Source organism: Pimephales promelas, chromosome 2 (genome assembly GCF_988280905.1).
Source record: "Pimephales promelas chromosome 2, fPimPro1.hap1.1, whole genome shotgun sequence".
Taxonomy (NCBI): Eukaryota; Metazoa; Chordata; class Actinopteri; order Cypriniformes; family Leuciscidae; genus Pimephales; species Pimephales promelas.
The window spans coordinates 47577586-47605117 of record NC_142770.1 but is presented as its reverse complement, the minus strand read 5'-3'; the positions used below and the strand labels follow the sequence as shown (position 1 = coordinate 47605117).

Here is a 27532-nt window from a genome sequence, read left to right as displayed (position 1 = left end):
CCTACAGGGGGTGGAGCTGAGACGCAAGGAAAGGAAGCAAGGAAAGGAAACGAGGATGCACAAATAAGAAATGAGAAGCACCCAAGGTGTGCTCTTAGTGTTGAATCCACTTGCATCCACCTTAAAGCATCATAGAGGCAATGCTGTAAGTTTGTTAATGTGATTTTAGACATGTTAAAGATCATGTATTAGTAGATATTTTGTTAAAATGATGATGTTTGAGATTGCTAAAATTATGCTGTGTACAAGCTCTTAGAGATGTTAATGGCATGTGTAGCTGCTGCTGCTACGATGAGAATTGCATTGTATATTCATTTTATTCACAATGGGATGTTACTTAAGAAATGGACACTGAATATTGAGGAAGTGTGACAGTAAATGATCAACCTTACTACGACTCTGTCTTCATTTGCAACGGTTTAACTTGGTGTTTAGTCAGAGTTTGCACGAGAACATTACATATACAGACAACAACACAATGACAAAATGCGGAGAGTAGTTTGAAAGTGAAAGTAAGAGTGGGAGGGAGAGTGCGAGGTTTGGCTAAATTCACCTAGACAGTTTCACCCTTCTGAAACAACACAGAATAAATGGGTGGTGCAGTGGATAAGACACATGCCTTTGGTGTGAGAGACCCGGGTTTGAATCCACTGTGAGACACCAATGTGTCCCTGAGCAAGACACTTACAGTAACTCCTAGCTGCTCCAGAGGCGTGCGACCTCTGACATATATAGTATATAATATATATATAATATTGTAAGTCGCTTTTGATAAAAGCTTCAGCTAAATGAATAAATCGAAATCGGAAAAACAGTCTTAATGCTCTGGGGCCGTATTCACAAAGAATTTTAAGGCTAAAAGTAGCTCCTAACTGGCGAATTTAGGAGCAACTCCTAAAAATAATGGGCGTGTCACTCCTAACTTTAGGACACCTAATTTTTTTTATAAAAAAAATTAACTCCTAAAGAGTAATTCACAAAGCATTTTAGCCCTAAAAGTAGCACCTTAAAGAAGACTTAAAGAAGTCGAGAGGACTCCTAACTCACTAAGACCTATTCACAGAGGATTGTAGCGCATACCAGCGCCTCTCGCAGTCGTCCGGGGTCCACGACACAAGCGGAAATGCAGCATTCATCTGCAAACAAATCATCTCCCATGTCTCACACTTAGTTTTGCTTGAAATCCCAGTGCCGAAATTCACTTTTATTATGTTATTTAAATTTTTTCTAGCACCAACCAGCAGCAGTAACTGATCCTGCGTCCAGTTTGGGTTTCTCTTCCATTTTGGCGAGTTCATAATCCACCGTCATTCAACTAATACATTACTTCAATAGGAGCAACATCCTTGCTTGAAATAGTCTAGTTAGGCTAAAAGAATGTCAATTAATCAAGCAAATGTTAATGCAAGTGTCGTTTTTCATTATTGGGCAAGTGAAGGTCACTCTTAGTTTAGGAGTTGTCATTTTTCCTTACTAAGAGTAGGTCTGAAAGCCAAAGGCGTTGTGAATAACTTTTAAGAGAAAACTCCTAGCTAAAATATTTTAGTGCGATTTAGGAGTACTCCTAGTGGTAAGATAAAATTCTTTGTGAATACGGCCCCTGAACGTTTGGTAACCCAAATATACTTGCATGGTTCTCATGTGTCTGAGCTACGTGTGTGAGCGCCTGGTCTTTGTATGTTTCGTTGGAGCGTCACAATGGTTTTTCAGCGTGGTCCTGTGCGCGTTTAAACAAAGGTTAAAAGTCTTTGAGTTCAAATTACCAAAGAAACAGTTCAGCCAAATCCCCTTCCTTTTCTGTGAAATGAGCTTGGTATAATACTTAAAGGAAGAAAACAAAACTTAAAGAAAAGATTAGATTATTTCCTGGGGTGGGGAAACACAGAGTTACATGACGAAGGAGGATGGAAGACACGACAGAAGAGAGGTAAGAGAGCGAGCAGGGGATGCATCAGTAAAGGATGCAGACCACGCCCCTTCCGGAGAAGCCTTATTGCCAATGATATTCGGCAAAACTTTGGCGCGAAGGCTTTCCTTTGTCTTGTGGTATCATATTTATGGCAGGATGAGAGTTGTAGTCTTTTTCACTCCAAAGATGGAAAAACATAGTAAACTACATTTTACTGGATATTACTATACATATTACATAGGGGCGGCAGTGGCTCAGTGGTTCATGTAGGTTGTCTACAAACCGTAAGGTTGGTGGTTCAATCCTCGGTTCCACCTGACCAAGTGTCGAGGTGTCCATGAGCAAGACACCTAACCCCAGCTGCTCCCGACGAGCTGGATGGCGCCTTATATGGCTGACACCGCCGTCGGTGTATGAATGGGTGAATGTGAGGCAAATTGTAAAGCGCTTTGCTGGCCATTGCACCCTGACTTGTCGGCGACTCAACGATTTGCAAATCGGGCTTAAATCGGGCTTAAAATCACGTAGTGTGAACTAGGCTTTAGGAGCCTATGTGGTAGTTATCCAGCTCTCAAATTTAATCAAAAATATCTTTATTTGTGTTCCGAAGATGAACGAAGGTCTTACGGGGTTGGTACAGCATGGGGGTGAGTAATTAATGACTTAATTTTCATTTTTGGGTGAACTAACCCTTTAATGTCTTTTAAACGAGGAATTTCTTTCTCTCTAGAAAGAATCCCATCCTTTAGATATTCTGATGAGTCGTAAAATGTCTTGTAACTGGATACCATTGGGGGTGTATGGTGTGTGTGTGTGTGTGTGTGTGTGTGTGTGTGTGTAAACAATGTTCAAGTCTTGGATTTTAGGAAGAATGCATTTAGTTATTCAGATGATCGGTCATTCCATCCAGTCCTTACACGCATACAAAAATGTATTTCGTCCCGTAGGCGTCCTGGAGAATATTTCTGTATGTCCTAAACACACTTTCAGTCTCGAGACCTGAGTGAGTCAGTGTAATGATGATTTCAGCTGGTTCTGGATCAGCTGTCCGTTGTGTGAAAGTGACCTTTCATGTGCTTTTGATTTTGTAAAGTGACTTTCATCAGATAGAAGCTATATTATCATGTTGGAGAAGGAATTAATATAGATTATCTAGTTAGTTTTCTTATGAAAAGATGTGACAGATGTAATATCTCATACTGCATATGTGACTGTGTGTGTGTTTTATTTTAGTTATAGATGACAGTCTGATGTTCTGCTGATCATCTGATGGTGAATAAGGATCCACTACAGAGACTCACAGTCAACAGAATCAACAGAGACTGAAGATACAGTGACTTCACTGTTAGAAATTAACACTTCATTTAGATTTCAACCATCCTCTGACAGACCTGATGAGGCGGCAGTGAAACACCTTTTATTTCACAGCAAATTACACTTTCTCATTCATACATTAACCTTTTTATTTGTATAAACACACAGTATAAACTCAAAAATGTAAATATAGATCCTGAATGTGTTTGTGTTGAACCAGCAGAGGGAGACAAACACTAATGAAAGATTCATTTTTCATAATTATCAGAAGAAAAAACAGTTCAGTCTCATTTTTGGAAAACAAACAATGGACGCTTTAGTGTATACATGTTTTTAATTGTAGTTGTATTACATTCGTATCAAAGAGAGGTCATATGAGGCATTTTCATGTTTTCCTTTTTCTTTAGTGTGTATATAGCCGATGGTTTTATTTTTTGCTCAGCTTTTCGTGTAATGAGTGCTTCCACACCAAACGGGAATCTGCTGCGGCGAAAAAACTAATTTTATTTTTTCCGCTTCCATGTCGATTTTTTTTTTTTTTTTTTTTTTACTTTTGAGGCGACAGAAATCACATACAGGGAGATATAGCCTACGTCAAAACGCTATTTTGACTTCATTGCACATTAGTGATGGGAAGTTCGGATCATTTTACTGATTCGGATCTTTGAGTCTCGTTCAGTAAAATGAACGAATCTTTTATCGAGTCATTTCGGTCATTTCGGTCATTTCATAATTATATAATTAAAATGTCATGTTAAATATCCCATACATCTAGTACTTACGAAAATCTTAATTACATTTGTAAAAATAACATAATAGGGTAATGCAGCCAAAGCCAAAAGCAACTGAAATAACTGTAACGTTAGCTATTAATTAGTTGCTGGGTCTAAAGTTCAGGCTATGCAGTCTGACCCTGTTATAGTTCACCTCACCTCCTGATCCGAGACGTTCTTTGCTTTGCAACTTCATATTTATCAGGTTTGTTCTCCTCCTCTCATGTCTCGAGACGTTAGCTGTTGACTCGTCAGTGTCTGACTCTGATCTGTGCTGTCTGCTGGCCGTGCCATGCGATATAGCAGGACCGGAAAGATTAAAGATTAGTTCATCTCTCGAGTTCGGGTTCGGCGGGTCCGAGTCTTTCGTTCTTCCCGTCAGTCCCATTAAGTCTATGCTGTCAGTACCGGAAAGGGGAATGATTAGTTCATTTGAGTCTTCGGGTTTGAGTCCGTCGTTCTTTTCTCACGTGGCCACGGGTCTCGCATCAAATACAACATTAGATTCGTATTACTGCGTCTGAATATTGTGTTATATAGGCATTAAAATACAAATGTTCAATAAACATTAACGTCCATTATTCCTTATTCCTTATTATTGTCCCTGTCCGTCTCTTTTCTATATTATGCATCTGTGGTGTGTTTTATTATATATTGTACATTAATTAACTACTATTATATTATACATCATCTACGTGCTTGTTTGTAAAAGGTTTGTGAATTAGTTTGTAAAAAGTTTGTGAATTTGGGTATTCAATACGGTGACATCACGTGACTAAAGAACGAAGGACTCAAACCCGAAGACTCAAATGAACTAATCATTCATCTTTCCGGTGGTCTGACAGCATAGGCTCAATGGGACTGACAGGAAGAACGAAAGACTCGGACTCGAGACTCGAGAGATGAACTAATCATTTCTGTTTCCAGTACAGATTCAGAATCCGTATGTTGCGCAATGCGCATGCGCGGGTAACACAAGATGAACGAATCACTCCCTGAGACAACTCGATAGTCCCGAGTCATATTAAAGATTCGTTCAAAATGAACGAATCGTTCATGAACGACACATCACTATTGCACATGCGCAGCAGTTCTTTCAGTTTCGGCTTTTCGGTCCAATTGAGACTTCAATCTGATTACTAATGGATTGTTTAACGGTAGTCTATTTCATTGCATGTAAACGTAGCCCCTGATGATTTTAAGAGGACTGGTCATCTTAAGCAGACTGCCAGACGCTGCTCCAGATCGATTGGTTCCGTGAAGCTTGTGGTTTGTCTCAGATGCGGTGCCACTGTCTGAGGAAGCTCCTCAAATTGTCCCACAGACATCCGAAAGTAAGTTCGGAACCGGCCGGCCATGATAAAGTTTTAGCTCCTGTACAAGGTTGGCATGCTCCCCTTCATACTCTCAGTTCTTTAAGATTGGGTGCACCCTGAACCTTCTTTTCTGTCTTTTAAATAAAATGAAAATCTCTTCTTGACTGGATGATGATAAGGATGAAGTGTCCATGTTTTCTCAGCTGTTGGTGAGAAAGTTTTGGATTGTTGACGCTCTAAACGTCGCAAATTCACGTCGTGGCTGATGTAAATGGTTTTGACGCAAACTATTTGCATGCGAACTATTAGCTTTTCCGTTACACTTTTTCGTTACGCGTCCAGTGTGAAAGGGCCTTAAAAGTTACAAAAATAGATTTTCTGACCAAATGTTAGACACTATACAAAGGATTGCACACCATAAACACTTGTTGATTTTTAGTGTGTGTTTCTGTTCATATTTACGGGTATTTTGACAGCTTTTTTTCATACACTCTGATCTTTCCTTGCGCAACATTTTTCCATGTGCTTCCTAACGAGGGGAAATATGTTTACAATAGATGCAGCTGTATCATTTCTAATATAGAGAATAAACTAATATCATTCTCGTTCTGTGTGTGTGTGTGTGTGTGTGTGTGTGTGTGTGCTGATGAAGGCTGAATCAGGTCAGATAAGAAGCAAAAGGTCACATATCTAATGCCGGCACACACTGTATGATTTCAAAATAATGACTCCTGTAAAATATCATGTTATGGGCAATTGGAAAATGCTATGGTATTCACACAGCCCCAACAATCATCTTGCATCAGTTTGTGCGCTTTAATGGCAGTGACTGAAAAAGTGATCATCTAGCCCTGCTTGATGGCATTTGATAAATAAAGACCATATTAAACATGTTAATGTTTTAAAATGTGCATCTTTTCAATTCAACAGTAATTTGTGATAATTTCTTAACATTTATTCAATTACAAGTGTCAGCATAAACTGGTCAACACTTTAGTAGCTGTCTGATGTACGGTAGGCGTTTTCAAAGCGTTTTCATTTTTAAACTTGTCTTTTAGTTCTTGTATGTTATTTTTCTCCTCTTCTGAGAACTCAAATGTATTCTTGTATGTCCTCTTCCCCGCCGCGTGCAGAAATGTAGCACACTGCAGCATCTCAGACGTCTCTGCTACTCCGCTAGCTAGCAAGAAAAGATCAACCTCTGGATCCAGTTCCTCCAGTTTTCCCAGAGATTTCCTTGCAGGATCAATGGTGGCAGTGGCTGTAACTGTGCCATCCTCTGTTTCTGCCTTTCTATACGTTTATTTTATTTTGACACCATGATCTTTAGACCGACAGACGAACATCAGACCCTGTGTCATCACATAACTTTATTATACTCCAGTAACAACACACACTGTAGTATCTTTACACTGCATAAAGTAGACAACTACATTCATAAAGTTGAGTCAATGCTTTACTTGGTTTGTTGCCACATACACACACCAGAGGGCTGTTTCACAAAAGCAGAATTTAGAAATCCAGGATAAGAGATAAAGCTGGGCTTGACCTAGTGTGATCAGTGCATCCTGGCTTTATCAGTTTCACAAAGGCCAAACCAGGCTCAGGAGGAGCGGCTATGTCAAGCCAGGTGTAAGTAATTCAGATAAGTGGGAGTCAACAGCTTTCTTCAAGAGACCACACAGTCCATCACAGATTCATTGATGCTACAATGGATAAGTTGCGTGCACCATACTTCAAGTGTTGGGTGTAACTAATTACTAAGTAGTTTAAAAAAGGTCAAGTAAGGGATTACTCTTAATTTATCTGTAATTTAATTACAGTTACTTCTGATGTAATTGAGGTAAATACTGTGTATAGATCAATCCGATCTCACAGCGATTCATATGCATTTTATGAGGTGTCTAAATATTACGACCACACTCGTACAAATTTGTATGAATTATTGTAAAATATGTATGAAAAAAGTGTGAAATGTCATGAGATCAGACATAAAACAATATTGGGTTTAACATCAAAATGTAGCCTATTGTCTGATGCTAAAAAGTAATGTAACCTTCTCCACCTTGGTCAGTCTAAGAATAATTCATGCAATTTTATAGTATTTATTTGAAAGAATTAAAACAGATTCATGTCTATCCTTATGATTCAGCTGGTTGAGATTGATATGGGATTTTGAAAGTAATTAGTAATTAAAAGTAATTAGCCTACATACTTTTTAGAGAGTAATTAGTACAGTAATCTAATTACACTGTTGAAGAGGTAATTAGTAACTAGTAATTAATTACTTTTTTAGAGTAACTTACCCAACACTGCATACTTCACACACCAAATGAGCAAAATCTTTTATACATTCAAGGAGTAACTTGTCATTTGCTCAAATGAACAACTGTACAACCCGAACAAATGAACAACTTAACAATGAACAGTTGAAGTCAAGTCAATGTTGTAAAGTGTAAATCTGACAGCTGATTAATTTATGTTACCCTTTTTTGTTACATATCCTATCAATATTTATACAGAACAAACATGACTGGACCGAAGAGGATAAGAACATTTTGCAGACTGGTAAGTGTCTGATCAAATTTTGGGACCCAATAGTTTGCATGTAGCAGGTGCCATCCCCAGAAAAGCAGTAGGGTAGAGTGGGGGGAAATGCCCCCCAAGGGGCATAGTTTCTCTTTATCATAATTACTACAGTAACATATTTCTGTTTGTCAAAGTCTTTATTTTACACTTTAATGCAGTATAACTAGGCGGTAAAATCTAAATATTTCAACAAAACATGAAAAAATTACTTTAATTTGCAATGATGCAAAGGTGACGTGACCCAATGATAAAACACAGTGTCTTTTAATGAATTTATGGAATATATTTCACTATTGTGACGATCAGCAGCTGTGGTGCCCTCGAGAGCCACTAGAGGGCACTCTCTCCCCATGTTATGTTTCCCCATGGACTCTTTGTGTTTCATTATGTTCAGCTGTGTTTCATTATTAGGGCCCGAGCACTAACAGTGCGAGGACCCTATTGAAACTGTTAGGATTATTTTTATTAGGGCCCGAGCACTAACAGTGCGAGGACCCTATTGAAACTGTTAGGGTTATTTTTAGGGCCCGAGCACTAACAGTGCGAGGTCCCTATTGAAACTGTTAGGATTATTTTTTTTTTTTTTTTTTTTTTTTCTTTTTTCTGCAAAGTAAGTGCCATTTTCGGGGCCGCAACATGCTCAAAAACTCACCAAATTTGGCACGCATGTCAGGACTGGTGAAAAATTTCGTATTTTGTGGGTTTCGCGGATGGGCGGGGCAAAATGGCACGATAGCGCCACCTAGAAAATTGAAAAAAATTAGCCCCTCGTCCACGTTCAACCTACATGCACGAAATTTGGTGGGGACGTGTATCATATCAAGACGCACAAAAAAGCCTCAAGAACCCATACCCTAAACTTGACAGGAGGTCCGCCATTTTGAATTTGGCGGCCATTTTTGGACGATTTACAGACTCCGTACTTTAACTAACTCCTCCTAGGGATTTAGTCGGATGGACTTAAAATTTCTGCTGTGCCTTCTAAAGGCATTGACGATGTAAAGTTGTGCTATCTGCGCGTTTTCGTCGATGGGCGTGTCCGTGGCGTCGAAGATTCGCCATGAAATAGGAAGTTGTAATAACTTGGCTGTAAATGCCCAGACCTGCACGAAATTTTACACATTTGACAAGAGTCCCGCCCTGAACAAATCTACATGCCGACATTCACCCTAAGTCATAGCGCCACCTGCTGGCAACAGGAAGTGACCTTTAACGTAGCAGCCCCCGCCATATGTTTGACCGACATGTACGAAATTTCTGTGGTACATCTAGCATGACCAGATGTACAAAAAAGCCTCAAGAACCCATACCCTAAACTCGACAGGAAGTCCGCCATTTTGAATTTGGCGACCGATTTGGGACGATTTACACACTCCGTACTTTAACGAACTCCTCCTAGGGAATTAGTCGGATCAAATTCACATTTCTGCTGTACCTTCTAAAGGCATTGACGATGTAAAGTTGTGCTATCTGCGTGTTTTCGTCGATGGGCGTGTCCGTGGCGTCGATGATTCGCCATGAAACAGGAAGTTGTAGTAACTTGGCTGTAAATGCCCAGATCTGCACGAAATTTTACACATTTGACAAGAGTCCCGCCCTGAACAAATCTACATGCTGTCATTCACCCACAGTAATAGCGCCACCTGCTGGCAACAGGAAGTGACCTTTAACGAAGCAGCCCCCTGTCGCATGTTTGACCGACATGTACAAAATTTCTGTGGCACATCTACCATGTCCAGACGCACTGAAAAGTCTCTTGGAGCGATGCCCTAAACTCAACAGGAAGTCGGCCATTTCGAATTTTACCGCCATTTTTGGATGATTTACTCATTACGTACTTTAACGAACTCCTCCTAGGGCTTTCGTCGGATTGACTTCACATTTCTGCTGTGCCTTCCAAAGGCATTGACGATGTAAAGTTGTGCTATCGGCGCGTTTTCGTCAATGGGTGTGTGTGTGGCGTCGATGATTCGCCATGAAACAGGAAGTTGTAGTAACTTGGCTGTAAATGCCTAGATCTGCACAAAATTTTACACATTTGACAAGAGTCCCGCCCTGAAAAAATCTACATTCAGAAATTCACCCACAGTCATAGCGCCACCTGCTGGCAACAGGAAGTGGCCTTTAACGAAGCAGCCCCCGTCGCATGTTTGACCGACCTGTATGAAATTTCAGTGGTACATCTACCATGTCCAGCCGCACAGAAAAGTCTCTTGGAGCGATGCCCTAAACTCAACAGGAAGTCGGCCATTTCTAATTTCACCGCCATTTTTGGATGATTTACTCATTACGTACTTTAACTAACTCCTCCTAGGGAGTTAGTCGGATCGACTTCAAATTTCTGCTGTGCCTTCTAAAGGCATTGACGATGAAAAGTTGTGCTATCTGCGTGTTTTCCTCAATGGGCGTGTCCGTGGCATCGATGATTCGCCATGAAACAGGAAGTTGTAGTAACTTGGCTGTAAATGCCCAGATCTGCACCAAATTGTACACATTTGACAAGAGTCCCGCCCTGAACAAATCTACATGCCGACATTTACCCACAGTCATAGCGCCACCTGCTGGCAACAGGAAGTGACCTTTAATGAAGCAGCGTAGCAAATTTACAGCCGCACCGGCTGAGCTGCAAAATATGCGACGCGGCCGCCTCACACCCCGACGCGCTACAGGTGCGAGGGCCCGCCCATCGCTGCTTGCAGCTTTAATTAGGGCCCGAGCACTAACAGTGCGAGGACCCTATTGAAACTGTTAGGATTATTATTTTTTAGGGCCCGAGCACTAACAGTGCGATGACCCTATTGAAACTGTTAGGATTATTATTATTATTTTTTTTTTTTTTTTTCTGCAAAGTAAGTGCCATTTTCGGGGCCGCAACATGCTCAAAAACTCACCAAATTTGGCACGCATGTCAGGACTGGTGAAAAATTTCGTATTTTGTGGGTTTCGCAGATGGGCGGGGCAAAATGGCACGCTAGCGCCACCTAGAAAATTGGAAAAAATTAGCCCCTCGTCCACGTTCAACCTACATGCACGAAATTTGGTGGGGACGTGTATCATATCAAGACGCACAAAAAAGCCTCAAGAACCCATACCCTAAACTCGACAGGAGGTCCGCCATTTTGAATTTGGCGGCCATTTTTGGACGATTTACAGACTCCGTACTTTAACAAACTCCTCCTAGGGATTTAGTCGGATCGACTTAAAATTTCTGCTGTGCCTTCTAAAGGCATTGACGATGTAAAGTTGTGCTATCTGCGTGTTTTCGTCGATGGGCGTGTCCGTGGCGTCGAAGATTCGCCATGAAACAGGAAGTTGTACTAACTTGGCTGTAAATGCCCAGATCTGCACGAAATTTTACACATTTGACAAGAGTCACGCCCTGAACAAATCTACATGCCGACATTCACCCACAGTCATAGCGCCACCTGCTGGCAACAGGAAGTGACCTTTAATGAAGCAGCCCCCGGCGCTTGTTTGACCGACATGTACGAAATTTCTGTGGTACATCTACCATGACCAGACGCACAAAAAAGCCTCAAGAACCCATACCCTAAACTCGACAGGAAGTCCGCCATTTTAAATTCGGCGACCGATTTGGGACGATTTACACACTCCGTACTTTAACGAACTCCTCCTAGGGATTTAGTCGGATCAACTTCAAATTTCTGCTGTACCTTCTAAAGGCATTGACGATGTAAAGTTGTGCTATCTGCACGTTTTCGTCGATGGGCGTGTCCGTGGCGTCGATGATTCGCCATGAAACAGGAAGTTGTAGTAACTTGGCTGTAAATGCCCAGATCTACACGAAATTTTACACATTTGACAAGAGTCCCGCCCTGAACAAATCTACATGCCGACATTCACCCACATTCATAGCGCCACCTAGTGGCAAGAGTAAGTGACATTTAACGAAGCAGCCCCCGTCGCATGTTTGACCGACATGTACGAAATTTCTGTGGTACATCTACCATGTCCAGACGCACAGAAAAGTCTCTTGGAGCGATGCCCTAAACTCAACAGGAAGTCAGCCATTTCTAATTTTACCGCCATTTTTGGATGATTTACTCATTACGTACTTTAACTAACTCCTCCTAGGGCTTTAGTCGGATCGCCTTCAAATTTCTGCTGTGCCTTCTAAAGGCATTGACGATAAAAAGTTGTGCTATCTGCGCGTTTTCGTCGATGGGCGTGTCCGTGGCATCGATGATTCGCCATGAAACAGGAAGTTGTAGTAACTTGGCTGTAAATGCCCAGATCTGCAAGAAATTTAACACATTTGACAAGAGTCCCGCCCTGAACAAATCTACATGCCGACATTCACCCACAGTCATAGCGCCACCTGCTGGCAACAGGAAGTGGCCTTTAACGAAGCAGTGTGGCAAATGCACAGCCGCACTGGCTGAGCTGCAGAAAATGAAACGCGGCCGCCTCAGACCCCGACGTGCTACAGGTGCGAGGGCCCGCCCATCGCTGCTTGCAGCTTTAATTAGGGCCCGAGCACTAACAGTGCGAGGACCCTATTGAAACTGTTAGGGTTATTTTTTTAGGGCCCGAGCACTAACAGTGCGAGGTCCCTATTGAAACTGTTAGGATTATTTTTTTTTTTTTTTTTTTTTTTTTCTTTTTTCTGCAAAGTAAGTGCCATTTTCGGGGCCGCAACATGCTCAAAAACTCACCAAATTTGGCACGCATGTCAGGACTGGTGAAAAATTTAGTATTTTGTGGGTTTCACAGATGGGCGGGGCAAAATGGCACGCTAGCGCCACCTAGAAAATTGGAAAAAATTAGCCCCTCGTCCACGTTCAACCTACGTGCATGAAATTTGGTGGGGACGTGTATCATATCAAGACGCACAAAAAAGCCTCAAGAACCCATACCCTAAACTCGACAGGAGGTCCGCCATTTTGAATTTGGCGGCCATTTTTGGACGATTTACAGACTCCGTACTTTAACGAACTCCTCCTAGGGATTTAGTCGGATCGACTTAAAATTTCTGCTGTGCCTTCTAAAGGCATTGACGATGTAAAGTTGTGCTATCTGCGCGTTTTCGTCGATGGGCGTGTCCGTGGCGTCGAAGATTCGCCATGAAACAGGAAGTTGTAGTAACTTGGCTGTAAATGCCCAGATCTGCACGAAATGTTACACATTTGACAAGAGTCACGCCCTGAACAAATCTACATGCCGACATTCACCCACAGTCATAGCGCCACCTGCTGGCAACAGGAAGTGACCTTTAACGAAGCAGCCCCCGCCGCTTGTTTGACCGACATGTACGAAATTTCTGTGGAACATCTACCATGACCAGACGCACAAAAAAGCCTCAAGAACCCATACCCTAAACTCGACAGGAAGTCCGCCATTTTGAATTTGGCGACCGATTTGGGACGATTTACACACTCTGTACTTTAACGAACTCCTCCTAGGGATTTAGTCGGATCAACTTAAAATTTCTGCTGTACCTTCTAAAGGCATTGACGATGTAAAGTTGTGCTATCTGCGCGTTTTCGTCGATGGGCGTGTCCGTGGCGTCGATGATTCGCAATGAAACAGGAAGTTGTAGTAACTTGGCTGTAAATGCCCAGATCTTCACTAAATTTTACACATTTGACAAGAGTCGCGCCCTGAACAAATCTACATGCCGACATTCACCCACATTCATAGCGCCACCTAGTGGCAAGAGGAAGTGACTTTTAACGAAGCAGCCCCCGTCGCATGTTTGACCGACATGTACGAAATTTTTGTGGTACAACTAACATATCCAGACGCACAGAAAAGTCTCTTGGAGCGATGCCCTAAACTCAACAGGAAGTCAGCCATTTCTAATTTTACCGCCATTTTTGGATGATTTACTCATTACGTACTTTAACTAACTCCTCCTAGGGCTTTAGTCGGATCGACATCACATTTCTGCTGTGCCTTCTAAAGGCATTGACGATGTAAAGTTGTGCTATCTGTGCGTTTTCGTCCATGGGCGTGTCCGTGGCGTCGATGATTCGCCATGAAACAGGAAGTTGTTGTAACTTGGCTGTAAATGCCCAGATCTGCACAAAATTTTACATATTTGACAAGAGTCCCGTCCTGAACAAATCTACATGCCGACATTCACCCACAGTCATAGCGCCACCTAGTGGCAACAGGAAGTGACCTTTAACGAAGCAGCCCCCGCCGCATGTTTGACCGACATGTACGAACTTTTTGTGGTACAACTAACATATCCAGACGCACAGAAAAGTCTCTTGGAGCGATGCCCTAAACTCAACAGGAAATCGGCCATTTCTAATTTTACCGACATTTTTGGATGATTTACTCATTACGTACTTTAACTAACCCCTCCTAGGGACTTAGTCGGATCGACTTCACATTTCTGCTGTGCCTTCTAAAGGCATTGACGATGTAAAGTTGTGCTATCTGCGCGTTTTCGTCGACGGGTGTGTCCGTGGCGTCAATGATTCGCCATTAAACAGGAAGTTGTAGTAACTTGGCTGTAAATGCCCAGATCTGCATGAAATTTTACACATTTGACAAGAGTCCTGCCCTGAACAAATCTACATGCAGACATTCACCCACAGTCATAGCGCCACCTGCTGGCAACAGGAAGTGACCTTTAACGAAGCAGAGCAAATGCACAGCGGCACTGGCTGAGCTGCAGAATATGCAATGCGGCTGCCTCACACCCCGACGTGCTACAGGTGCGAGGGCCCGCCCATCGCTGCTTGCAGCTTTAATTTTTTTTTTTTTCTTTTTTCTGCAAAGTAAGTGCCATTTTCGGGGCCGCAACATGCTCAAAAACTCACCAAATTTGGCACGCATGTCAGGACTGGTGAAAAATTTCATATTTTGTGGGTTTCGCGGATGGGCGGGGCAAAATGGCACGATAGCGCCACCTAGAAAATTGGAAAAAATTAGCCCCTCGTCCACGTTCAACCTACATGCACGAAATTTGGTGGGGACGTGTATCATATCAAGACGCACAAAAAAGCCTCAAGAACCCATACCCTAAACTCGACAGGATGTCCGCCATTTTGAATTTGGCGGCCATTTTTGGACGATTTACAGACTCCGTACTTTAACGAACTCCTCCTAGGGATTTAGTCGGATGGACTTAAAATTTCTGCTGTGCCTTCTAAAGGCATTGACGATGTAAAGTTGTGCTATCTGCGCGTTTTCGTCGATGGGCGTGTCCGTGGCGTCGAAGATTCGCCATGAAACAGGAAGTTGTAATAACTTGGCTGTAAATGCCCAGACCTGCACGAAATTTTACACATTTGACTAGAGTCCTGCCCTGAAAAAATCTACATGCCGACATTCACCCTAAGTCATAGCGCCACCTGCTGGCAACAGGAAGTGACCTTTAACGTAGCAGCCCCCGCCATATGTTTGACCGACATGTACGAAATTTCTGTGGTACATCTACCATGACCAGACGTACAAAAAAGCCTCAAGAGCCCATACCCTAAACTCGACAGGAAGTCCGCCATTTTGAATTTGGCGACCGATTTGGGACGATTTACACACTCCGTACTTTAACGAACTCCTCCTAGGGAATTAGTCGGATCAACTTCAAATTTCTGCTGTACCTTCTAAAGGCATTGACGATGTAAAGTTGTGCTATCTGCGTGTTTTCGTCGATGGGCGTGTCCGTGGCGTCAATGATTCGCCATGAAACAGGAAGTTGTTGTAACTTGGCTGTAAATGCCCAGATCTGCACGAAATTTTACACATTTGACAAGAGTCCCACCCTGAACAAATCTACATGCCGACATTCACCCACAGTCATAGCGCCACCTAGTGGCAACAGGAAGTGACCTTAAACGAAGAAGCCCCCGCCGCTTGTTTGACCGACATGTACGAAACTTCTGTGGTACATCTACTATGACCAGACGCACAAAACAGCCTCTTGGAGCGATGCCCTAAACTTGACAGGAAGTCCACCATTTTGAATTTGGAGGCCATTTTTGGACGATTTACACAATCCGTACTTTAACGAACTCCTCCTAGGGATTTAGTCGGACCGACTTCACATTTCTGCTGTGCCTTCTAAAGGCATTGACGATGTAAAGTTGTGCTATCTGCGCATTTTCGTCGATGGGCGTGTCCGAAGCGTTGATGATTCGCCATGAAACAGGAAGTTGTAGTAACTTGGCTGTAAATGCCCAGATCTGCACGAAATTTTACATATTTGACAAGAGTCCCGCCCTGAACAAATCTACATGCCGACATTCACCCACAGTCATAGCGCCACCTGCTGGCAACAGGAAGTGGCCTTTAACAAAGCAGCCCCCGCCGCATGTTTGACCGACATGTAAGCAATTTCTGTGGTACATCTACCATGGATAGACGCACAGAAAAGTCTCCTGGAGCGATGCCTTAAACTCAACAGGAAGTCGGCCATTTCTAATTTTACCGCCATTTTTTGATGATTTACTCATTACGTACTTTAACTAACTCCTCCTAGGGCTTTAGTCGGATCGACTTCACATTTCTGCTGTGCCTTCTAAAGGCATTGACGATGTAAAGTTGTGCTATCTGCGCGTTTTCGTCGATGGGCGTGTCCGTGGCGTCGATGATTCGCCTTGAAACAGGAAGTTGTAGTAACTTGGCTGTAAAAGCCCAGATATGCATGAAATTTTACACCTTTGACAAGAGTCCCACCCTGAACAAATCTACATTCCGACATTCACCCACAGTCATAGTGCCACCTGCTGGCAACAGGAAGTGACCTTTAACGAAGCAGCGTAGTAAATACACAGCCGCACTGGCTGAGCTGCAGAAAATGCAACGCGGCCGCCTCAGACCCCGACGTGCTACAGGTGCGAGGGCCCGCCCATCGCTGCTTGCAGCTTTAATTTTTTTTTTCTTTTTTCTTTTTTCTGCAAAGTAAGTGCCATTTTCGGGGCCGCAACATGCTCAAAAACTCACCAAATTTGGCACGCATGTCAGGACTGGTGAAAAATTTCGGATTTTGTGGGTTTCGCGGATGGGCGGGGCAAAATGGCACGCTAGCGCCACCTAGAAAATTGGAAAAAATTAGCCCCTCGTCCACGTTCAACCTACATGCACGAAATTTGGTGGCGATGTGTATCATATCAAGACGCACAAAAAAGCCTATAGAACCCATACCCTAAACTCGACAGGAGGTCCGCCATTTTGAATTTGGCGGCCATTTTTGGACGATTTACAGACTCCGTACTTTAACGAACTCCTCCTAGGGATTTAGTTGGATCGACTTAAAATTTCTGCTGTGCCTTCTAAAGGCATTGATGATGTAAAGTTGTGCTATCTGCGCGTTTTCGTCGATGGGCGTGTCCGTGGCGTCGAAGATTCGCCATGAAACAGGAAGTTGTAGTAACTTGGCTGTAAATGCCCAGATCTGCACGAAATTTTACACATTTGACAAGAGTCCCGCCCTGAACAAATCTACATGCCGACATTCACCCACAGTCATAGCGCCACCTGCTGGCAATAGGAAGTGACCTTTAACGAAGCAGCCCCCGCCGCTTGTTTGACCGACATGTACAAAATTTCTGTGGTACATCTACCATGACCAGACGCACAAAAAAGCCTCAAGAACCCATACCCTAAACTCGACAGGAAGTCCGCTATTTTGAATTTGGCGACCGATTTGGGACGATTTACACACTCCGTACTTTAACGAACTCCTCCTAGGTATTTAGTCGGATCAACTTCAAATTTCTGCTGTACCTTCGAAAGGCATTGACAATATAAAGTTGTGCTATCTGCGCGTTTTCGTCGATGGGCGTGTCCGTGGCGTCGATGATTCGCCATGAAACAGGAAGTTGTAGTAACTTGGCTGTAAATGCCCAGATCTGCACGAAATTTTACACATTTGACAAGAGTCCCGTCCTGAACAAATCTACATGCCGACATTCACCCACAGTCATAGCGCCACCTAGTGGCAACAGGAAGTGACCTTTAACGAAGCAGCCCCCGCCGCATGTTTGACCGACATGTACGAAATTTTTGTGGTACAACTAACATATCCAGACGCACAAAAAAGTCTCTTGGAGCGATGCCCTAAACTCAACAGGAATTTTACCGCCATTTTTGGATGATTTACTCATTACGTACTTTAACGAACTCCACCTAGGGATTTAGTCGGATCGACTTCAAATTTCTGCTGTGCCTTCTAAAGGCATTGACGATGAAAAGTTGTGCAATCTGCGCATTTTCGTCAATGGGCGTGTCCGTGGCGTCGATGATTCGCCATGAAACAGGAAATTGTAGTAACTTGGCTGTAAATGCCCAGATCTGCACGAAATTTTACATATTTGACAAGAGTCCCGTCCTGAACAAATCTACATGCCGACATTCACCCACAGTCATAGCGCCACCTAGTGGCAACAGGAAGTGACCTTTAACGAAGCAGCCCTCGCCACAAGCTTGACCAACATGTACGAAATTTCTGTGGTACATCCACCATGTCCAGACGCACAGAAAAGTCTCTTGGAGCGATGCCCTAAACTCAACAGTAAGTCAGCCATTTCTAATTTTACCGCCATTTTTGGATGATTTACTCATTACGTACTTTAACTAACTCCTCCTAGGGCTTTAGTCGGATCGACATCACATTTCTGCTGTGCCTTCTAAAGGCATTGACGATGTAAAGTTGTGCTATCTGTTCGTTTTCGTCCATGGGCGTGTCCGTGGCGTCGATGATTCGCCATGAAACAGGAAGTTGTAGTAACTTGTCTGTAAATGCCCAGATCCGCACGAAATTTAACACGTTTGACAAGAGTCCCGCCCTGAACAAATCTACATGCCGACATTCACCCACAGTCATAGCGCCACCTCCTGGCAACAGGAAGTGACCTTTAACGAAGCAGCGTAGCAAATGCACATCCGCACTGGCTGCGCTGCAGAAAATGCAACACGGCTGCCTCAGATCCCGACGTGCTACAGGTGCGAGGGCCCGCCCATCGCTGCTTGCAGCTTTAATTAGGGCCCGAGCACTAACAGTGCGAGGACCCTATTGAAACTGTTAGGGTTATTTTTAGGGCCCGAGCACTAACAGTGCGAGGACCCTATTGAAACTGTTAGGGTTATTTTTTTTTTTTTCTTTTTTCTGCAAAGTAAGTGCCATTTTCGGGGCCGCAACATGCTCAAAAACTCACCAAATTTGGCACGCATGTCAGGACTGGTGAAAAATTTCGTATTTTGTGGGTTTCGCAGATGGGCGGGGCAAAATGGCACGCTAGCGCCACCTAGAAAATTGGAAAAAATTAGCCCCTCGTCCACGTTCAACCTACATGCACGAAATTTGGTGGGGACGTGTATCATATCAAGACGCACAAAAAAGCCTCAAGAACCCATACCCTAAACTCGACAGGAGGTCCGCCATTTTGAATTTGGTGGCCATTTTTGGACGATTTACAGACTCCGTACTTTAACGAACTCCTCCTAGGGATTTAGTCGGATCGACTTAAAATTTCTGCTGTGCCTTCTAAAGGCATTGACGATGTAAAGTTGTGCTATCTGCGCGTTTTCGTCGATGGGCGTGTCCGTGGCGTCGAAGATTCGCCATGAAACAGGAAGTTGTAGTAACTTGGCTGTAAATGCCCAGATCTGCACGAAATTTTACACATTTGACAAGACTCCCGCCCTGAACAAATCTACATGCCGACATTCACCCACAGTCATAGCGCCACCTGCTGGCAACAGGAAGTGACCTTTAACGAAGCAGCCCCCGCCGCTTGTTTGACCGACATGTACGAAATTTCTGTGGTACATCTACCATGACCAGACGCACAAAAAAGCCTCAAGAACCCATACCCTAAACTCGACAGGAAGTCCGCCATTTTGAATTCGGCGACCGATTTGGGACGATTTACACACTCCGTACTTTAACGAACTCCTCCTAGGGATTTAGTCGGATCAACTTCAAATTTCTGCTGTACCTTCTAAAGGCATTGACGGTGTAAAGTTGTGCTATCTGCGCGTTTTCGTCGATGGGCGTGTCCGTGGCGTCGATGATTCGCCATGAAACAGGAAGTTGTAGTAACTTGGCTGTAAATGCCCAGATCTACACGAAATTTTACACATTTGACAAGAGTCCCGTCCTGAACAAATCTACATGCCGACATTCACCCACATTCATAGCGCCACCTAGTGGCAAGAGGAAGTGACATTTAACGAAGCAGCCCCCGTCGCATGTTTGACCGACATGTACGAAATTTCTGTGGTACATCTACCATGTCCAGACGCACAGAAAAGTCTCTTGGAGCGATGCCCTAAACTCGACAGGAAGTCAGCCATTTCTAATTTTACCGCCATTTTGGATGATTTACTCATTACGTACTTTAACTAACTCCTCCTAGGGCTTTAGTCGGATCGCCTTCAAATTTCTGCTGTGCCTTCTAAAGGCATTGACGATGAAAAGTTGTGCTATCTGCGCGTTTTCGTCGATGGGCGTGTCCGTGGCGTCGATGATTCGCCATGAAACAGGAAGTTGTAGTAACTTGGCTGTAAATGCCCAGATCTGCACGAAATTTAACACATTTGACAAGAGTCCCGCCCTGATCAAATCTACATGCCGACATTCACCCACATTCATAGCGCCACCTGCTGGCAACAGGAAGTGGCCTTTAACGAAGCAGTGTGGCAAATGCACAGCCGCACTGGCTGAGCTGCAGAAAATGAAACGCGGCCGCCTCAGACCCCGACATGCTACAGGTGCGAGGGCCCGCCCATCGCTGCTTGCAGCTTTAATTTTTTTTTTTTTTTTTTTTTTCTTTTTTCTGCAAAGTAAGCGCCATTTTCGGGGCCGCAACATGCTCAAAAACTCACCAAATTTGGCACGCATGTCAGGACTGGTGAAAAATTTCGTATTTTGTGGGTTTCGCAGATGGGCGGGGCAAAATGGCACGCTAGCGCCACCTAGAAAATTGGAAAAAATTAGCCCCTCGTCCACGTTCAACCTACATGCACGAAATTTGGTGGGGACGTGTATCATATCAAGACGCACAAAAAAGCCTCAAGAACCCATACCATAAACTTGACAGGAGGTCCGCCATTTTGAATTTGGCGGCCATTTTTGGACGATTTACAGACTCCGTACTTTAACGAACTCCTCCTAGGGATTTAGTCGGATCGACTTAAAATTTCTGCTGTGCCTTCTAAAGGCATTGACGATGTAAAGTTGTGCTATCTGCGCGTTTTCGTCGATGGGCGTGTCCGTGGCGTCGATGATTCGCCATGAAACAGGAAGTTGTACTAACTTGGCTGTAAATGCCCAGATCTGCACGAAATTTTACACATTTGACAAGAGTCACGCCCTGAACAAATCTACATGCCGACATTCACCCACAGTCATAGCGCCACCTGCTGGCAACAGGAAGTGACCTTTAACGAAGCAGCCCCCGCTGCTTGTTTGACCGACATGTACGAAATTTCTGTGGTACATCTACCATGACCAGACGCACAAAAAAGCCTCAAGAACCCATACCCTAAACTCGACAGGAAGTCCGCCATTTTGAATTCGGCGACCGATTTGGGACGATTTACACACTCCGTACTTTAACGAACTCCTCCTAGGGAATTAGTCAGATCAACTTCAAATTTCTGCTGTACCTTCTAAAGGCATTGACGATGTAAAGTTGTGCTATCTGCGCGTTTTCGTCGATGGGCGTGTCCGTGGCGTCGATGATTCGCCATGAAACAGGAAGTTGTAGTAACTTGGCTGTAAATGCCCAGATCTACACGAAATTTTACACATTTGACAAGAGTCCCGTCCTGAACAAATCTACATGCCGACATTCACCCACAGTCATAGCGCCACCTAGTGGCAAGAGGAAGTGACATTTAACGAAGCAGCCCCCGTCGCATGTTTGACCGACATGTACGAAATTTCTGTGGTACATCTACCATGTCCAGACGCACAGAAAAGTCTCTTGGAGCGATGCCCTAAACTCAACAGGAAGTCGGCCATTTCTAATTTTACCGCCATTTTTGGATGATTTACTCATTACGTACTTTAACTAACTCCTCCTAGGGCTTTAGTCGGATCGCCTTCAAATTTCTGCTGTGCCTTCTAAAGGCATTGACGATGAAAAGTTGTGCTATCTGCGCGTTTTCGTCGATGGGCGTGTCCGTGGCGTCGATGATTCGCCATGAAACAGGAAGTTGTAGTAACTTGGCTGTAAATGCCCAGATCTGCACGACATTTAACACATTTGACAAGAGTCCCGCCCTGATCAAATCTACATGCCGACATTCACCCACAGTCATAGCGCCACCTGCTGGCAACAGGAAGTGGCCTTTAACGAAGCAGTGTGGCAAATGCACAGCCGGACTGGCTGAGCTGCAGAAAATGAAACGCGGCCGCCTCACACCCCGACGTGCTACAGGTGCGAGGGCCCGCCCATCGCTGCTTGCAGCTTTAATTAGGGCCCGAGCACTAACAGTGCGAGGACCCTATTGAAACTGTTAGGATTATTTTTTTTTTTCTTTTTTCTGCAAAGTAAGTGCCATTTTCGGGGCCGCAACATGCTCAAAAACTCACCAAATTTGGCACGCATGTCAGGACTGGTGAAAAATTTCGTATTTTGTGGGTTTCGCGGATGGGCGGGGCAAAATGGCTCGCTAGCGCCACCTAGAAAATTGGAAAAAATTAGCCCCTCGTCCACGTTCAACCTACATGCACGAAATTTGGTGGGGACGTGTATCATATCAAGACGCACAAAAAAGCCTCAAGAACCCATACCCTAAACTCGACAGGAGGTCCGCCATTTTGAATTTGGCGGCCATTTTTGGACGATTTACAGACTCCGTACTTTAACGAACTCCTCCTAGGGATTTAGTCGGATCGACTTAAAATTTCTGCTGTGCCTTCTAAAGGCATTGACGATGTAAAGTTGTGCTATCTGCGCGTTTTCGTCGATGGGCGTGTCCGTGGCGTCGAAGATTCGCCATGAAACAGGAAGTTGTAGTAACTTGGCTGTAAATGCCCAGATCTGCACGAAATTTTACACATTTGACAAGAGTCCCGCCCTGAACAAATCTACATGCCGACATTCACCCACAGTCATAGCGCCACCTGCTGGCAACAGGAAGTGTCCTTTAACGAAGCAGCCCCCGCCGCTTGTTTGACCGACATGTACGAAATTTCTGTGGTACTTCTACCATGACCAGACGCACAAAAAAGCCTCAAGAACCCATACCCTAAACTCGACAGGAAGTCCGCCATTTTGAATTTGGCGACCGATTTGGGACGATTTACACACTCCGTACTTTAACGAACTCCTCCTAGGGATTTAGTCGGATCAACTTAAAATTTCTGCTGTACCTTCTAAAGGCATTGACGATGTAAAGTTGTGCTATCTGCGCGTTTTCGTCGATGGGCGTGTCCGTGGCGTCGATGATTCGCAATGAAACAGGAAGTTGTAGTAACTTGGCTGGAAATGCCCAGATCCACACGAAATTTTACACATTTGACAAGAGTCCCGCCCTGAACAAATCTACATGCCGACATTCACCCACATTCATAGCGCCACCTAGTGGCAAGAGGAAGTGACTTTTAACGAAGCAGCCCCCGTCGCATGTTTGACCGACATGTACGAAATTTCTGTGGTACATCTACCATGTCCAGACGCACAGAAAAGTCTCTTGGAGCGATGCCCTAAACTCAACAGGAAGTTAGCCATTTCTAATTTTACCGCCATTTTTGGATGATTTACTCATTACGTACTTTAACTAACTCCTCCTAGGGCTTTAGTCGGATCGCCTTCAAATTTCTGCTGTGCCTTCTAAAGGCATTGACGATGAAAAGTTGTGCTATCTGCGCGTTTTCGTCGATGGGCGTGTCCGTGGCGTCGATGATTCGCCATGAAACAGGAAGTTGTAGTAACTTGGCTGTAAATGCCCAGATCTGCACGAAATTTAACACATTTGACAAGAGTCCCGCCCTGATCAAATCTACATGCCGACATTCACCCACAGTCATAGCGCCACCTGCTGGCAACAGGAAGTGGCCTTTAACGAAGCAGTGTGGCAAATGCACAGCCGCACTGGCTGAGCTGCAGAAAATGAAACGCGGCCGCCTCACACCCCGACGTGCTACAGGTGCGAGGGCCCGCCCATCGCTGCTTGCAGCTTTAATTATTTTTATTTTTTCTTTTTTCTGCAAAGTAAGTGCCATTTTCGGGGCCGCAACATGCTCAAAAACTCACCAAATTTGGCACGCATGTCAGGACTGGTGAAAAATTTCGTATTTTGTGGGTTTCGCAGATGGGCGGGGCAAAATGGCACGCTAGCGCCACCTAGAAAATTGGAAAAAATTAGCCCCTCGTCCACGTTCAACCTACATGCACGAAATTTGGTGGGGACGTGTATCATATCAAGACGCACAAAAAAGCCTCAAGAACCCATACCCTAAACTCGACAGGAGGTCCGCCATTTTGAATTTGGCGGCCATTTTTGGACGATTTACAGACTCCGTACTTTAACGAACTCCTCCTAGGGATTTAGTCGGATCGACTTAAAATTTCTGCTGTGCCTTCTAAAGGCATTGACGATGTAAAGTTGTGCTATCTGCGCGTTTTCGTCGATGGGCGTGTCCGTGGCGTCGAAGATTCGCCATGAAACAGGAAGTTGTACTAACTTGGCTGTAAATGCCCAGATCTGCACGAAATTTTACACATTTGACAAGAGTCACGCCCTGAACAAATCTACATGCCGACATTCACCCACAGTCATAGCGCCACCTGCTGGCAACAGGAAGTGACCTTTAACGAAGCAGCCCCCGCTGCTTGTTTGACCGACATGTACGAAATTTCTGTGGTACATCTACCATGACCAGACGCACAAAAAAGCCTCAAGAACCCATACCCTAAACTCGACAGGAAGTCCGCCATTTTGAATTCGGCGACCGATTTGGGACGATTTACACACTCCGTACTTTAACGAACTCCTCCTAGGGAATTAGTCGGATCAACTTCAAATTTCTGCTGTACCTTCTAAAGGCATTGACGATGTAAAGTTGTGCTATCTGCGCGTTTTCGTCGATGGGCATGTCCGTGGCGTCGATGATTCGCCATGAAACAGGAAGTTGTAGTAACTTGGCTGTAAATGCCCAGATCTACACGAAATTTTACACATTTGACAAGAGTCCCGTCCTGAACAAATCTACATGCCGACATTCACCCACATTCATAGCGCCACCTAGTGGCAAGAGGAAGTGACATTTAACGAAGCAGCCCCCGTCGCATGTTTGACCGACATGTACGAAATTTCTGTGGTACATCTACCATGTCCAGACGCACAGAAAAGTCTCTTGGAGCGATGCCCTAAACTCAACAGGAAGTCAGCCATTTCTAATTTTACCGCCATTTTTGGATGATTTACTCATTACGTACTTTAACTAACTCCTCCTAGGGCTTTAGTCGGATCGCCTTCAAATTTCTGCTGTACCTTCTAAAGGCATTGACGATGAAAAGTTGTGCTATCTGCGCGTTTTCGTCGATGGGCGTGTCCGTGGCGTCGATGATTCGCCATGAAACAGGAAGTTGTAGTAACTTGGCTGTAAATGCCCAGATCTGCACGAAATTTAACACATTTGACAAGAGTCCCGCCCTGATCAAATCTACATGCCGACATTCACCCACAGTCATAGCGCCACCTGCTGGCAACAGGAAGTGGCCTTTAACGAAGCAGTGTGGCAAATGCACAGCCGCACTGGCTGAGCTGCAGAAAATGAAACGCGGCTGCCTCACACCCCGACGTGCTACAGGTGCGAGGGCCCGCCCATCGCTGCTTGCAGCTTTAATTTTTTTTTTTTTTCTTTTTTCTGCAAAGTAAGTGCCATTTTCGGGGCCGCAACATGCTCAAAAACTCACCAAATTTGGCACGCATATCAGGACTGGTGAAAAATTTCGTATTTTGTGGGTTTCGCAGATGGGCGGGGCAAAATGGCACGCTAGCGCCACCTAGAAAATTGGAAAAAATTAGCCCCTCGTCCACGTTCAACCTACATGCACGAAATTTGGTGGGGACGTGTATCATATCAAGACGCACAAAAAAGCCTCAAGAACCCATACCCTAAACTCGACAGGAGGTCCGCCATTTTGAATTTGGCGGCCATTTTTGGACGATTTACAGACTCCGTACTTTAACGAACTCCTCCTAGGGATTTAGTCGGATCGACTTAAAATTTCTGCTGTGCCTTCTAAAGGCATTGACGATGTAAAGTTGTGCTATCTGCGCGTTTTCGTCGATGGGCGTGTCCGTGGCGTCGAAGATTCGCCATGAAACAGGAAGTTGTACTAACTTGGCTGTAAATGCCCAGATCTGCACGAAATTTTACACATTTGACAAGAGTCACGCCCTGAACAAATCTACATGCCGACATTCACCCACAGTCATAGCGCCACCTGCTGGCAACAGGAAGTGACCTTTAACGAAGCAGCCCCCGCTGCTTGTTTGACCGACATGTACGAAATTTCTGTGGTACATCTACCATGACCAGACGCACAAAAAAGCCTCAAGAACCCATACCCTAAACTCGACAGGAAGTCCGCCATTTTGAATTCGGCGACCGATTTGGGACGATTTACACACTCCGTACTTTAACGAACTCCTCCTAGGGAATTAGTCGGATCAACTTCAAATTTCTGCTGTACCTTCTAAAGGCATTGACGATGTAAAGTTGTGCTATCTGCGCGTTTTCGTCGATGGGCGTGTCCGTGGCGTCGATGATTCGCCATGAAACAGGAAGTTGTAGTAACTTGGCTGTAAATGCCCAGATCTACACGAAATTTTACACATTTGACAAGAGTCCCGTCCTGAACAAATCTACATGCCGACATTCACCCACATTCATAGCGCCACCTAGTGGCAAGAGGAAGTGACATTTAACGAAGCAGTGTGGCAAATGCACAGCCGCACTGGCTGAGCTGCAGAAAATGAAATGCGGCCGCCTCAGACCCCGACGTGCTACAGGTGCGAGGGCCCGCCCATCGCTGCTTGCAGCTTTAATTAGGGCCCGAGCACTAACAGTGCGAGGACCCTATTGAAACTGTTAGGATTATTTTTTTTTTTTTTTTTTTTTTTTTTCTTTTTTCTGCAAAGTAAGTGCCATTTTCGGGGCCGCAACATGCTCAAAAACTCACCAAATTTTGCACGCATGTCAGGACTGGTGAAAAATTTCGTATTTTGTGGGTTTCGCAGATGGGCGGGGCAAAATGGCACGCTAGCGCCACCTAGAAAATTGGAAAAAATTAGCCCCTCGTCCACGTTCAACCTACATGCACGAAATTTGGTGGGGACGTGTATCATATCAAGACGCACAAAAAAGCCTCAAGAACCCATACCCTAAACTCGACAGGAGGTCCGCCATTTTGAATTTGGCGGCCATTTTTGGACGATTTACAGACTCCGTACTTTAACGAACTCCTCCTAGGGATTTAGTCGGATCGACTTCAAATTTCTGCTGTGCCTTCTAAAGGCATTGACGATGTAAAGTTGTGCTATCTGCGCGTTTTCGTCGATGGGCGTGTCCGTGGCGTCGAAGATTCGCCATGAAACAGGAAGTTGTAGTAACTTGGCTGTAAATGCCCAGATCTGCACTAAATTTTACACATTTGACAAGAGTCACGCCCTGAACAAATCTACATGCCGAC

At 44.4% G+C, this 27532-nt stretch overlaps 1 protein-coding gene across 4 annotated transcripts in view; it reads left to right on the top strand.

The window, feature by feature from the left end:
• LOC148997664 (NACHT, LRR and PYD domains-containing protein 3-like) overlaps positions 1-3520 on the top strand; it is an 88300-nt gene extending 84780 nt beyond the window's left edge. For 3 of the 4 annotated variants that reach the window (XM_089123248.1, XM_089123259.1, XM_089123262.1), the window contains one exon: positions 3143-3520. In XM_089123248.1, coding sequence (XP_088979374.1) covers positions 3143-3152 — 10 coding nt within the window. In that variant the 3' untranslated portion in view covers positions 3153-3520. The remainder of the gene's footprint in view (positions 1-3142) is intronic. The other variant, XM_089123265.1, reaches the window with a different exon arrangement.
• Positions 3521-27532: the final 24012 nt, after the last annotated feature.